This window comes from Caretta caretta, chromosome 1, assembly GCF_965140235.1.
Source record: "Caretta caretta isolate rCarCar2 chromosome 1, rCarCar1.hap1, whole genome shotgun sequence".
Classification (NCBI taxonomy): Eukaryota; Metazoa; Chordata; order Testudines; family Cheloniidae; genus Caretta; species Caretta caretta.
In genome coordinates, this window is record NC_134206.1 from 307059897 (window position 1) to 307075767 (window position 15871).

Sequence of the window (15871 nt, forward strand, 5' to 3'; positions counted from 1 at the left end):
CATGCAGGGTGGAGCCCCACCCATCCCCGTGAGGAGGGCAGCAACCCCACAAGCTTGGGCCCTCTTTGACTTCACTTTTTTCCCCTCTTCTTAAGCTCTTTCACCTCCATGGTAATTTTTTTGGATGGGGGGAACCTCCGTTTCAAATTTTGACCCAGGCCTCCAAAACCCAAAGCCCTGATAAAGAAGTGTGGGTCCCGATGCTGCTTTGTTGAAGCCAAAGAAAAATATTCCATGTGGTTTGATTGCCGTTTTGAAAATGGACATTTCTCTAATCCCAACAGACAGCCAATAAATTCTTCCTGGGTGGAATTCACCTATGACAGGGACACATGCAGAACAATCAGGTCCTGGATTGGAGCCTTAAGCATAGGTGTTGGAACTAGCGGTTCTGGGGATGGGGCAGCACCCCCTGGCTTGAAGTGGTTTTCATCATATACAGGGTTTACCGTTTTGTTCAGTGGCTCTCAGCACCCCCACTATACAAATTGTTCCAGCACCCCTGGCTGTAAATGCCTGGTGGTAAAAAGTCTGCCTGGCTGAGGGTGGGTATTACATGGCACAAGACACCACAACTCCTACTTTACAATGGGAATGAGCAGTGGTCCAGTGCTACCCCAAAACCGGGCAGCATTATTAGGTCATGTACTAATTCACTGAGTCCCCCAGACAGCCTATACTGGACAGGCTTCTATGAAGTCTCTGCTGCAAATTAAACCTGCCCTATTAAGTCAGGATACCCAGGGAGGATAGTGCCTGCCCTCCTTGATATTTAACCTCCCTCAGCAGCTCATCAGTGCAAGGAGGGTGCAATGTACCAATGGGGGTGAATCAGTGCCTTTATTCATAATATTTTGTTGAGCAAGCCAGATGGGAGGATATGGACATGCAGTTAGCACCAGCAATAACTTAGGTACCAACAAGTTACGTTGTTCTTTTCATGAGCGTTTACTCTGTGGATCAGTGAAAAACAAAACCCAAATATTGTTTGTATGGCATTTCCTGCTTATTTACATGCTGCAGTTTTTCTTGGGAACACACCAGCCTGTTCTGGGAACATGCATAAGTTGTGCAATGTTTTACTAAGGAGCAGAACCCGACTGATTACAGTATTGGATGAGTGGGAGGGTCTGCACAGGGCATGTGCCCCGGGCATGACATAAATGATGGCTCATCATGAGTCCTTTCCATGGCTGATAAGGAGGGAGGTAGCTCAGGGTTAGGATCAGGGAACCCAATGTTTCGTGGATCCTCCTGTCAGCATAGGTTCCCCCCAGAGGTTACATCAGCAATTGGGCTTTGCAACTCTTCTATGGCACAGGTAGGAAAATCTGTTGTCTCATTCCCTAGTGCATTTCACAAGTGCTTCACCCAACTCCTTGGACTGGGTGCTGGATCTAAATGTGGCCCTGGGTGAGGATTTGCATACATTCTAGAAGAGGACTTTGCAATTGCCTCTGTTCCTGCAGAATTTGCATATCTCGTTTATTTCCTGTACTTATTTCTTGAAGTTTGGTCTATTGTACTGTAGATGTTTGTTCTATAGAGTTTTCTTCTAATCTGCTTTCTTCCAAGGCAAATCATGTGAATTAGTCATGTGAGTAACTTGAAAGGAATTCAGACCGTGAGTGCCAGTTTATATACCCACAGAGGTAGGAAATCTTCAAGATTTTAAATAACATTTTGTCCAGTTTCACAAACATTCTGTACTACTTAATCATGCAGAAAAAATTCACCCTTCTGCCTTTGAGGGATGAAAGGGGAAATCTATTTACATGTCTGCTTTACCTTTTTCATTGTATTTTATTCATTTTGTCCAGCTGTGCCGTGACACCACTTGGGAAATGAAAAAGGAGATTCTTCAAGATGTCCTTTGTTAAGGAAATAGGCCAGAGAAGGATGAAGCAAATAGGATTTGTAATTGTGTCAGAAACAGGAAAGTTTGACGTTGTTTTTCCCCCTCTTCTCTTTTGGTTGCGGAGTTATAACTGCAAGAAACATGTAGTTGTCTCTACTAGAGCCCAGAATTAAACAGCTTGGTATGTGACAGAAGCGGAGATTTATGAGTTATGTGAAACCTCAGGAATAATTCCTTCCAAAACAAGCAGTGACTGAAAGTCCAGTTCTTTTGGGCACTTTTGTAATGGGTTTTGGGTTCTGCACAGGACCGGGAAACTGGAGATATGGGTTCTGCTCCCAGCCTTCCAACAGACTTCCAGTGTGACATTGGGCAAGTGATGTTAGCTCTGTGGGTGAAATCCTGGCCTCTCTGAAGTCCACAGGGTCAGGTTTTCATCCTTTGTGTCTTGGTTTCATTGTGAAACAGGGAAGGTAATAGTACTCATCTACCTCACTGGAGGGTCATGAAACTAAACTAATTCATTGTTTGTATACTGTCTTGAAATCTCAGATGGAAGTCACTATAGGGGAGAAAAGTATTTGTGTTTTATTAAAAATATACAAGACTGTTTAGAGAGGGGAACCATCAAGGTTGCCCCATTTTCCCCTTATTTGCTCTTTCTCTTGAGACTGTGTTGATACATCTAAGCTTCCTACTTTTTCGTAACCATATTTCATGAGGGCAGACACGCTTGAAAATTGTGTTCTATGGGTGACAATACTATTTATCGCTAATCCTAATTCCTTGACCCTTGGAACCATAGAGACAAAACATTGTTTTGAAGAGCTGTCTCTACAGAGACCTTGGGCTTCTCCCTTCCAAATAGGCTAGGAAATCAGTCCAATATCTAAGACTATCTATTCTGTGCACTTTACACCAAATTTATTTTTTGAATATTTATGCCATCATTGACAAATCTCCAGACCCACTAAATGCTGGTAGTCCTGCCCACTCTCTATGTGGATGGGAGTGCCTGATCATGGAGATGTTATTGTGGGACAGTACGTGTGTTGATATATATTGCAAACGTTTCCTTGCCTTTTCTTTGCTAAAAATATAGGTTTTGATTCAGCAAAGTGCTTAAGCACATTTATTTATTTATTTGTATTATTGTAGTGCAGAGTGGTTCTCAATCTGTGGCCTGTGACCACTTGCAGCCCAATCAGCACACAGCTGCAGCCCATGTGACATCCTCAGTGCCATAAAGGTAGTATATATGTTGTGTGGATGTGGCCCATGTTATAAATAGACAACCCACAATGGCAAATAGGTTGAGAACCACTGCTGTAGTGCCTAGGAGGCTCAGTCATAGACCAGAATCCCATTGTGCTAGGAGTTGTACAAACAGAGAACCAAAAGGCAGTCCCTGCCTTAAGAGCACATGTTTAAGTCCATCCCTAGTCAAGAAAGCATTTGAGCATGTGCTTAATTGGACCATTCAGTGGAACATAATTAAATGGAACATACAGAATCTGTTTTCCTGCATTGGGGCCTTAAAAAGAATTAAGCAAATGTTTAATTATTTTTAGATCTTCAAAGATTACACTACCGTTTGTGTTTGATGAAGCTGACCTCAGACTGCATACTGCAGACTGCACAAAGATGCCACGTAACTGCTTGACTTCATAATTTTAACTAATTTTAGTTAAATACATAGAAATATAAAGTCTTCATATCTGCCATGTACTAATTATGTTTTTTGCCTCTTTTCAAAAATGTTAATCCATTTCTCTCTATCAAGTTAGTTTCAGATTCCCCAAACCTCTAAGTACTGCTACCTGCACATTTATTATTTTACTTTTGTATTGAAAAGTAAGTGTGCTTTTTTACACATTCACCATTCACTTGAATCATGAAAGCTTCTGCCATGATTAATAATTCATTTCTAGTTCATTGAAGATATTAAATATTATATCTTTTTTCTGATTGAGGAACTCACTTAATTTGGGAGCAGGATTTTGGACTGCAGAGGCAGAGACCTGAAGAGACCATTAATGTTTGCAGATTAGAACATAATAAGAACATAAGAACGGCCATACTGGGTCAGACCAAAGGTCCATCTAGCCCAGTATCCTGTCTTCCAACAGTGGCCAATGCCAGGTGTCCCAGAGGGAATGAACAGAACAGGTAATCATCAGGTGTCCATCCCCTGTTGCCCATTCCCAGCTTCTGACAAACAGAGGCTAGGGACACCATCCCTGCCCATCCTGGCTAATAGCCATTGATGGACCTATCCTCCATTAATTTATCTAGTTCTTTTTTGAACCCTGTTATAGTCTTGGCTTTCACAACATCCTCTGGCAAGCAGTTCCACAGGTTGACTGTGCATTGTGTGAAAAAATACTTCCTTTTGTTTGTTTTAAATCTGCTGCCTATTAATTTCATTTGGTGACCCCTAGTTCTTATGTAATGAGGAGGAATAAATAACACTTCCTTATTTACTTTCTTCACACCAGTCATGATTTTATAGACCTCAATCATATCCCCCCTTAATCATCTCTTTTCCAAGATGAAAAGTCCCAGTCTTACACATCTCTGCTCATATGGCAGCTGTTCCATACCCCTAATCATTTTTGTTGCCCTTTTCGGAACCTTTTCAAATTCCAATATATCTTTTCTAGGATGGGGCGACCACATCTGCATGCCGTATTCAAGATGTGGGCGTACCATGGATTTATATAGAGGCAATATGATATTTTCTGTCTTATTATGTATCCCTTTCTTAATGATTTCCAATATTCTGTTTGCTTTTTTGACTGCCACTGCACATTGAGTGGATGTTTTCAGAGAACTATCCACAATGACTCCAAGATCTCTTTCTTGAGTGGTAACAGCTAATTTAGACCCCATCATTTTATATGTATATAGTTGGGATTATGTTTTCGAATGTGCATTACTTTGCATTTATAAACATTGAATTTCATCTGCCATTTTGTTGCCGTAACCCAGTGTTGCGAGATCCTTTTGTAGCTCTTCGCAGTCTGCCTCGGACTTAACTATCTTAAGTAGTTTTGTATCCTTTGCAAATTTTGCCCCTCACTGTTTACCGCATTTTCCAGATCATTTATGAATATGTTGAATAGGACTGGTCCCAGTACAGACCACTGGGGATTGCAGGATTTGCAGCTATTGCAGAGACTTCATAAAAATCCTTAGATAAAGCCTTTATTTCACTCAGTCTGGTTGATATTGGATATTTTGAATTATGATACTTGTCTAATTGGGTAGCTTCGTAAAAAGTCACTTTTGGAGGAGTTGGAGGAGAGAGGGTGGCAAATATTTTGAGGCCATCACATTTTGGACATTTGGTTTCAAATGTGCAACTTTATGTCAAGACATTTTAAGTTTATGTCAGCTAAATTGAATGTACAAGCATCAGTTAATCTTTAGGCAGTGACAATTCTTGCTAGCCTAGTTCAGAGACTTTTTTGACCAACTGGCAACATGTATTTTGCAGACTGGATCCAGGGCAAATTCCAAGTAGTTACAATCTCCCCTTTGAGCAAATAGGATTATTATCTCATGTCCATACTGGATATGGGCAGAATTCAACACTTGCCTACTACACCTCATCACATTCCAATGGCACACCTCTATCACATTAACATTTTTCTTTCTGAGTCATATACACCACTTGCACTCCTAGTCATGCATAAAAAACAATGTAACTAAACCCAAACTCATACCAGCAGGGTCCCTGGTTATTTCAATATTTGTATGATTTGTCACTAGGATTTGGCATAATATTGTAAATGTGTAACCCAGAGATCAGTTATTTTCCATATTACCACAGAATACTTGGCAGAGTATTTGTGTCAGGAAGAGACTCAGGCTTCACAGGGTCAAAGGGTTAAAACAACAGCACATCCTTTTCCCAGTAGTATTTTGTGTTAGCTCAAACAGTGATTTACTTTAGGTTGCCTAGCAAAAGCTAAGAGAAATGGGTGAGACCATTTAAAATTTTCCATCTGACTTCTTGCTCTAGTTTTTGGGGTGACCTTTTTGCCTCTCTGCTCCATTCAAAGAGCAGCTTTGTGTTTATCCCATGCAGAGCCAGGATTTGTGGAAAGGCCTTGTGTTCAACATGTCCTTGGACATCTGGGAGGAGGGTCAGTTTAGTCATATCTGTCTTTAGGATGATACAGGAAGGTGTCATCTGTTAGGAGCAGGAGGGAAAATATAGGCCACTTGTTCTTAATAAGGGATTGGAAAATGTTTAATGAGGACTGGCAGGGTGTTCAAATTGCAGAAGATGAGGTTTTGATGTACATTTTGTGCCTCAGACGGGAAATCTTCAAAGGAGGTCAGCAGCACAGATGTAGAGGAGTCCAAAGTTCCTCTCTCAATATGGGGAGGGATTATAGCAAGGTAACAGAGGCTGAGATGGATACATGTTCAGAGGGGGTACAGCTGAGTTGTATATCCTGCTCTGGTGGAACTATTTGTGCTCATTGCATCTCTGTGCAGATGTTTTGAAGACACTTCTAGACTGGCCAGACTAGAACTGCAAAATAACCCTGCTTTTGAGGACAGAAGAGAAGAGGGGCTAAATTTGTTAAGTATGAATCAAACATGAGTTTTAGAGAAAGTGAGCGTAGTGGTAATTACCTAAAGTCATTACCCTCTGATGATTATTTGGTGGCCTATATGAAATGAGCTCATTGTCCAAAACAGTTCTTATGGGCAGGTGTCCACATCACAGTAACTGTCAGCACCAAAACCAATCCAACTTCAAACATACAAGTAGTCCCACTGAAAAATCAGTGCTGGACCAGGTGGGAGGAATCAACAGCCTTGAACCTGGGTCCAAATGTCCCCAGGCAGTGCTCAGACCATGGTCACTTGAATGACTGGAGAAAGGGGCCAGCGAAGCTCTAACTTGCAAAGGGCCTGGCCCACAAAGCTCCTGACTGGGGAAGACGTCCAGCCCCATTGATTGGCGGGAAGCTCTACTTAGGTCAGAAAGAGGCACAAGAAATTGCCTGCGCAACTAAAGGAGTCCTTGGCTAGTGGCTGCTATCGAGCCTGCCTACTTGAGTCCTGAGCCCTACCCTGACTCCTGAGCCCTGCCTCCCAGATTGTTCTTGGTTCCTCCTTATTCCAGACCCCCGTCTTTCCCGGTTCTTGATTTCCTGCCTCACTCCAGGTCCCTGCTCCTACACCTTACCCCTGATGCTAACTCCGGCTTCAACCCCTGGCTTGGCGCCTGGCTTTGACTCCGGCTCTGACCTTCAGTTTGGCACCTGACTCTGGCTCTTACCTTTGGCTTGGGGTCTGGCTCTGACCCTAGCTCTGGGAGTTCCAGGCTGCTGATGCTAAACATTAGGCATGACCGCCCATGCCCCATTCCCTACACCAGGCCTAATTTGGAACCCCTTCTTGGCAATATTGCCGTAGAGATGCATACAGTGCTACATGCATGAACTACCTTCCATCATCCATGTATGTGATTGTTTCTTCAGGTCACAGTTAAAACACATTGATTGGGCAGCATGGGGAAGCTGGCACTGCTACAGTTTATGCTAGAATTGTTCCGAGGATTAAGAGAGTCTTAACTTTCTAGTGCTGCCAATTAGGGTCTTTTCATAAACACTACAATTCATAAAACCATTGGGTAGGTTGGAAAAGGGCCTTAAATGTCTTTGGCCATTTATCCAGCACTAACAAGCCTCAAGGAACTAATTTATTTGCATATTTGGTTGCCTTCTCTTTGATAATATTCTGTTCATAAGTAATATAAGGTAAATCATCTGCAGCGGGAGAATTAGAATAACTATGTAACAGTTATGTAATAGTTATGTAGTAAAAGCTTATTCTGGCTTGCTGATAAGGGCCTGATCCAGACTTCACTGAAGTAAATGGAAATACCGCCATTGAAGTCAAAGAGTTATGGATCAAACTTTAATATCCCCCACCAAAAATTCCTTTTTTTAAAAAATCGATAAATAAAAATTGAAAGAAAAAAACGCAAGCTCAGTACTGGTTTCAAAAGAAAGATCCATGATATTTTGCTTTCTTTGTACATGTAGTCATAGAACATGTTCCAGTAGAAACATAGCTAGACTATTTCCAATTTTAAAGTGGTTATAGATCTTTTAAGGGATCCCTGTTTATTATCTATATTATTTCACCAAAATGGAAGATGAAGCATCAATAGTAATGGAATTATCAGTTAATAGATTACTATTGAATTGTCAGTACAGCGTAGTTATCTGCTTTTCTAAAGATTAACCTGAAGTATATTGTTCAAGAAATTTTTCCAATGAAAAGAAAAATCCATGTATTCTCCATTAATAATCAGAAGAGAATTTTTTAAAAGCTCTGCAAATGCAGCATCTATTCTAATAATAAAAAGAAAAGGACTCCTTTTCTTTTTGCGAATACAGACTAACACGGCTGCTACTCTGAAACCTATTCTAATAATGTTCATGATAAATATAAAAAGAGATTGAAAAGAATAATATATGAGCAGTAGATGATCAAAATAATCTCAGCCTAAGTAATTATATTGACCTGGTTTTATTTTTAATCAGAATCAGGACATAGATTTTACCCATTTTATCTCCCTCACTTCCTCTCTTGCCCTTCTTTCCCCCCCCCCCCTTTTTTTTTTTTTTTTACTTTTTGTCACTGAAAAGGGGGGAAGGATAAAAATGGGGAGGGAGAGAAGGAAAAATCAGGGGGAGGGGGTTGAAAATTTCAAAATGCTGTGAACATTCTTTCCCAATTTTTTCTGTATATTTTTGCAAAATATACTATATTTGGGCAGCTCTAAGTTTAAAGCATTTTTGAGACCTTCAGATGAAAAGCACTGTAAAATATATTACGTATACTGTACTATATCTTAATGTAAATGCTTACATAATATCTACTTGTTGAATAGAAAAACCATCATTATCTTCTGGGCATCCAGACAAAACATATTAAAACAAATGGGAAATATTCCCATAATGTAAAGAAATCATTATCTTCCCCGTGGAACGTGATAACTGGTGAAACAATTACAGTTTGAAACCTCTAAGTACTTCTGATGAAATGCATTTGTGTCCACTTGCCAAATGACTTTCTTCTGACAAAGAGCTTTTCCTGCCTGTGCCCTGCTGAAGAGACACTATTCACATCGACTTTATTTTCTGACAGACATTTTCAAGAAATGCATCGTACTGTGGAGCACAAGATGATGAATATCGTCTAGAGGTTACAACTCCTTTGCAACGGGTTGACTTGTTTATGGGGCGATTCAACAGTGTCCTGCTAACTTCAATATCTGTCTTCACCAAAGGGAATCTTACTGTTGCTAATCTGGGAACGTCTGAGGGCCGCTTCATGCAGGTAAATATAACTGTGACATTAGCACACTTTAACGTGAGTGCAAAGAGTAAGCAAGATGAATTAGAACCATAAGAAGCCAATTATATATAAATGGGGTTGGGGAAAGAGTGGGGACAATATAGTCACAGATTAATGGAAAATCAGGTGAGCTGAATAAATTGAAGCATCTGTAAGGAAACATAAGACAGAATACCCGATACAGCATCTCTGAAGGAAGTCAGCTTTGAGTTCATCACAAGACTCAAGGGTTCTATGACTTTCTTATTTTTAGCCCTGTAGCCATGGTATTAAGGTTAGCTTGTCCCCTTTCTGGTCTCACTGAGTGCACCCCTTTGGATCTTAGGCCTCTTGCTTTTACCTTTTTCTGTGTGGAATATCGCAATTCTCCCGCTCTTTGACCGGGACCAAGGTCAGGCTGCTCCACCTATATTAGTCACTTAACACTCTGCAGGACTAACTTGGTTTTGGGCACATGAGTTTCCTCCCTTCTGGGACCTGTAATCAGTATTATAATGCTGATAACTTTCTTAAAACAAAATATTCTTATTTAGCAGTCAGAACAAAACATTAGAGGAAAAAAGGAGGTTAAAGCAAGAGAGAGCCTCTACGAATAATGGCAACCTAGGCCAGGCTTAGCAATACCCCCACAGATTCCCATGTTGCCTGTGTCTCAGTCAGGTTCCCCCTGCCCCCTACAACCTGGAGAAAATGTCCTTTTAAACCCTGCCAGTGTTCTTTATGCTCCAGGAGGGTTCATCAGTTTTTGGTGGACTTTGGCACCTCCTGGTCAAATTAGTTCCATAGGCTGTCTGGGGACTGAACTGAGTCATCAGAGCTAATAGTTCTGGCATTTTCTCTTTCCATCCTTAAGTGGAAGCTGATCAGAGGAAGTAGAAATGGATCTTGAGCTATTTTCTCCTTCCCATCTGACCCACCCAGATGGTCCCCCTATTGGGAAGTATTTTAATCAAAGATATTCAGAAAAAAACCATGCCAAAGCCAGTCCACATACATTATTAACAGATTGTTACAGGACATCCATGTACGTGTCATACTTGCTGTCCCGCCCCCCTCAGGGGCTGAAGGAATCCCACCACTCTACTGGAAAGGACACATGGGACACCTTAGAAAAAATCAGTGTGAATCTCAAATGTGAATTTAGCAAAATATGAAGTGATTATGCTGTAATGTTTACTAGAGGTCCCCGTGATGAACTCACTGCCTTAAGGATGGAGATTGCTTTCAATACAGGATGCCTAGTGGTTAGAGCAGAGTCCTGCAAGCCAGGGGACCCAAATTCTAGGCCTGAATGTAACCACTGACTCACTGTGTAATCCTGAGCAAGTAACTTAACCTCTCTGCCTCACTTTCCCATCTATAAGCATGGGCAATAATGCTTACTACCCTCTTTGTAAGGTTCATTGTGGGACTTCAATGGGCTTTGGGTAAAGCCTTTGGTGATCTCTGGAGGAAAATACAAAGCAGTACTTTTATTTATTATATTTTTATTATGCATTCATGTCTTGAACCAGACTTTTTATTCAGGATTTTGTCCATCTCACAGAACAATAAAATATAACAATTAAAATACTTCCAGTCTACATTTCTCATTCTAGGGCCAGCCATAGATGAAAAGAAAGGCTATTGTGTGAGCTGCGTATTGCCATTAACAGAAATATTCACATCATTGAATTAGATTGGCTTGAGTTACAGGGGGAAGTTATCGGGAAGATCATACTATAATAACACTCTAAGCCTTTCTTTATCCTGAACAGCCTTAGGGTCTAGTACCTCCAACAGCAGAGTGAACACTCAGACAGCCTTTAATGACTGGTAACAGCACATCTGTATAACCAAATGTAATATTTCTTGCCTTGAAAAAAGGTACCATGTCTCCAGGATACAGGAATTACAGTATTTTCCAGAATGTAATACACACAAATTATATCTTTTTTTTAACTCCACTAATAGTTGTCTAGGTATTACTTCCAAACATATGTTGATTAGCAAATTTTCAACTAAAGGCAAAATGCAATGGAGTTTCTATAGTAATCTGTCTGGTATCTGCAATGAATAGAAATAAATTCATAGCATATGGGCCACTTATTTTAGTGTTGCTGGGAAGTAATTGCTAAAAATCAGGATAACCTCACAATGAAACAATTCAGTGTGCCACTCAACCTTCCAAATATTGTATTCAAATTGTATAGCGAAAAGCCACATTTCATAATAGTGATTTTATTTACCATACCTACTTGATGGGCTAAATTTGCAGTGGGCCTCAACTTGCCCTGTCTTTGTACACATCTATATTTGCTCTCACAAGTCGTTTGCACTCATTTAATGTATTAGCATTTGTGTATTTAAATAATTGAATTTATATGCACAAAATCTGTTTGTGGTCAAGCGAATAGATTTTGCATATTAGGACCCTGATCCTGCAAATTGACTGTGATCATGCAGAGCCACTTTAACTTCAATGGGCAGTCAGCTGCAGGATCAAGGTGTAAAATTTCTACACTTTGAGTGCACACAAACACAGGCCATGCATTGAAAATATGTGTCTATATACTATTTCAACCAAATAAATTTTCAAGACAACTATTAATGGCAAAGCAAAAAATTTCAAATGTAGATCCCCAATGTTGGGCCCCAATCCATAAAGGGACTTAGGCACCTAAACCCCACTAGGCTGCTGCCTAATCCTATACGTGCTTAAACTTGCTACATGCCTAAATTTTCACTGTAGAGTTTCCTCGGTGCCTAAGTTTCTGCCTCTGGGTATGTGCACTGCTGCCTCACACTAGGCATCCCAACACCAGTCTCCTTCCTAAAACACAGTGCAATCCACAAACCACCAGGAGCTAGGCATTTGCCTGCTTATCTATCCTGCAGGGCCCTATCTAGTAGGCCTGCATGGAGCCCCATTCAAGACCAGAGATGAGGACGTGTCCACCTTATAACTTTTAGCCCAGTGGTTAAAGTCCTCACCTGGGATGTGGGAGATCCCAAGTTCAATTCCCTCCTCCGTATGTTGGGGAGAAACAAACTGAAGAGGGATCTCCCATCTCTCTGGTGAGTGCCCTAACCACCAGGCTGTGGGGTATTCTGATGTGGGGGCAAGTGGTCTTCCTCAGTCTCTCCGGTAGAAACTGTTCTACTTTGGATAAATATTAAAGAGTTATTGGACTGGGGAGAGAGTGAGAATGACTCTGTAGTCCAGCGGTTAGAGCACTCACAGGGTAGACGCAGGCTCCAATCCTGCTGTTCCAATGGCTATTTAATTACTTATCCAAAGCAGAACAGCTTGAACAAGAGAGATTGAGGGAGCACCCCCCACTGTGTCAGAATAGCCCGACCACTTTCCTGGGAGGTGGGAGACCCCTGTTCAAACCCTTTCTCTCTGGTAGTGGGGGAGAAATTGAACCTGAGTCTCCCAGATTCTGGGTGAGTGTTGCTAGCCGCTGGGCTAACAGGCAATAAGGGAAGCAGCGCCAGTACCTCCTTCTCCAGTGTTTCTGACAAGAAATGACTGAGGTGCCTAGGCAGCCTCATTCCAAGAGTCAATCTTGACTCACAAAGAGAGACAAGTGCCTCCCTGCAGCATGGATTGAGGTGCCTAATTTCCTGAGAGAGGTCGGGTTTAAGACATGCCTCTCTCATTGGTATCTCCCACTGGCTAACTTAGACGATGCCCTGCCTATTGAGCTGGTTTTTATGCATCCCATTCTTAGGTGCCTGTTTCTCCCCATTCATTGTATAAAGGCACCTAACTCAAGCTTTGGTGGTTCCCATTATTTTTCATTGTAATTTTCTACATGCCTAAAAGTTAGGTGTTTCAACACCAGAGCCTCTTTGTGGATCCAGGCCTTAAATTCATATTTAGGTACCTAACTAGGTGGCCTAACTTTCAGACCTGCTCAGCACCCACAGTTCCTACTGACATCAATAAGAATTGTGACTACATAGCTCCTCAGAAAATCAGGACCTGTTTATTTGAGTGCCTAAATATTGCAGCTGGTCAAAAACCAAGAGAAATATTAGTGAACATTTTTGTCAACTTTTTTTTAGTTTTTATTTCTTTTTGAAATATCAATGAAAATTTTTGTCTAATTTGACAAACATTGGCCAGCACTAACAAGGATGGAGGCTCTGATCGTGCACCATAGAAGTCAATGGGAGTTTGGATCAAACCTTGAGGTGCTTAACTTTAGGTACCTGCATTTGAAACCATTTCCATCAGTCTCTTGGTAACCAACCATGTTATTCTTATTCTCTTTTTTCTTTCCCTTCCTCTCTCTCAGCCCTTCACTATTTCCTCTGCTTGCTCACTCCCACCTTCATACGTACCTGTGTCTCACCTCTCTTCTCTCTGATTCTCCAGTTCTGTCTCCATCAACCTTCCCTCTGCTCTCCATACAATTGTAGTAGAACACTACTACAAAACAAATGTAATCTCTAACACACTGATTTTGTGGCCCGAATTACTGTAGTGGTTGCTACAGTATTTATTTAGTGGATAGAATCTGATACCCTTACTCACAAGGTACAGTACCTTACTTTGTGAGTGGTTCCATTGAAGTCAAGTGCTACAATACTAAACCAGAGAAAGGGTATCAGAATGTAGTCGTATTTTGTTTGTTTAACAAATGCATTTGAATGTGGCCCAAAAGCTTACATATTTTATTGAGTCAGTAAAAGATATCTCATTCTTTACCTTCTGTGATTTTATTTGAGGATTGAGAACTGGTTGAAAAGGAGACACATTCTCCTGCATTAAATGTAGAAAGTTGTGCATTTTTACTCAGCCAAGCTAAGATGCATTAAATTGATCTGTATGGTCTAGATACAGAAAACTCACACGTTCTTTTAAAGCAAGTAATTGGGGAGGATGGGAATTCCGTGTTCTCCAACAGAGAAGTCGCAACCCATTGATGCACTGATAATGTTTTGATTGCATCAAAAGTGTTAAACCTGTGTTGGGCCATGAGTAGTTTGGAGTTCATAGTTTACTAAATACTATGGAGTTTCTGTTACAAAACAGAACAGTAATAATTTTTCTAAGACAGCTGCCACGCATGAGAAGGCAAAGAAAAATGGTTTGACTTCCTTCCTAAGCGGGAGTCTGACAACAAGCTTTTTTAAACAGGTTTTTTTTTTCTTCTGAGTGGTTGCAGCTGTTTCTGCCTTTCCTATTGTCCTTGTTTTGAGTGTGTGGCTGGGAACACAGGCCATAAGTACAGCTGTTGGGTGCAAAGTGAATCAGGTATTTCACAGTGGTTATTTGATTTGAAAGTAGGATACTGTCACAATGGAGATGCTATAGTTATGGGGCCAGATTCTTAGCTGGTGTAAATCAGCATAGCTCCTTTGAAGTCAGAAGAGCTACACCATCTTTCACCACCTGTAGATCTGGCTCATGACTGAAAAGACTCATTATAAATAAGCGTGGCAGAATTTTATTTTCTTTGATATTATCCATAGAAATGATAAAATGTTTATTTTTAGGCTTTTTTCCTATTTTTATCTATTTAAATTTTCAGTTGATGGACATTATGGGCGGGGGGTGGGGACAGGGCTCAGAGAATAATTTACTGTCCTTGGATGTTGAGATTCAAAAAGTTAAAGCTTTATAACCATTAAAACACGTCAACATCACATGTCAAAATATGCAGTGTAAATATCCTTAAATCAAACTCTAATAAGTTCTCAAGCAGCATTTTTCTTTCTTTGACTATTGGTAAATTATGAGTAGTTTGTGTGTGTATGGTGATGTTTACTGACATTTACCAATAAAAATCTAATCTTCCCAAGCCTAATAATAAGCCTCTATTTTCAGGCAGTTAGAGCTTGTCACAAAAGTTACCATAATAAATTGGGCTGAAATTTCTGGAGCCTAAAGGGAAACTTTTTTCCCTTGAGTACGACAATGTTCTGTTTGGCCATTTTTGAACTCTCAGTGTGAACAGTCCATTTCACTGATGGGAGATTTTGTTGATTTTTGGGGGTGTGGAGGAGGGTGTCAAAATGACTTATTTTTAAATGCTCAGTGTAGGCTGCTGACCTGTTTCCCTATCCCAGGAAGGAGTGACACCCTACCACGAGTCTAGTTTGGACTCTTAGCTTTATTTCCTCTAAATAAGACAAATTCAGCATATCAATCATCTCTTCTCTTGGAACCCAGGATCTCCTGCAGGGATCAGTCTGTTCCCCTCAGATTGTCTCTCTACCAGCCACTTGCCTGAGAGTCACCCTGCCACAGAGCCACTCTACTACTTGTAGTGCTTTCCCCTTCCCCTCTCTCCACCGCATCCCACCCCACCTCACCTCCCCATTCCATCCCCCGTGCCCCAAGGTCTCCTGCAGGAGCTTTCCTGGTCCTTGCAGGTCTCTACTGCAACTGTGCTGCTTGCTATCTTTTAAAACCACCTGGTCCCTAGCTGATCAGACTCAGCTGAGACGTAGCTCATCCATCACAAGTGGAGGACCCATCTTCCCATAGAGGGCCAGCCACCCTGTGATATTCAGATTTGTAATGGACTTAATTGTCAGTGAGAGGAATATGTCTTTGATGTGCCTGATGAAATCTGTTTTGGAAACAATGAGGTTCCCAGTGTTTGGAAATTGCACACCTAGCAC

General features: G+C 41.0%; 1 protein-coding gene across 3 annotated transcripts in view; it reads left to right on the top strand.

The window, feature by feature from the left end:
* MET (MET proto-oncogene, receptor tyrosine kinase) overlaps nt 1-15871 on the top strand; it is a 116358-nt gene that overhangs the window by 41441 nt on the left and 59046 nt on the right. For all 3 annotated transcript variants that reach the window (XM_048836141.2, XM_048836142.2, XM_048836140.2), the window contains exon 3: nt 9041-9232. In XM_048836141.2, coding sequence (XP_048692098.2) covers nt 9041-9232 — 192 coding nt within the window. The remainder of the gene's footprint in view (nt 1-9040; nt 9233-15871) is intronic.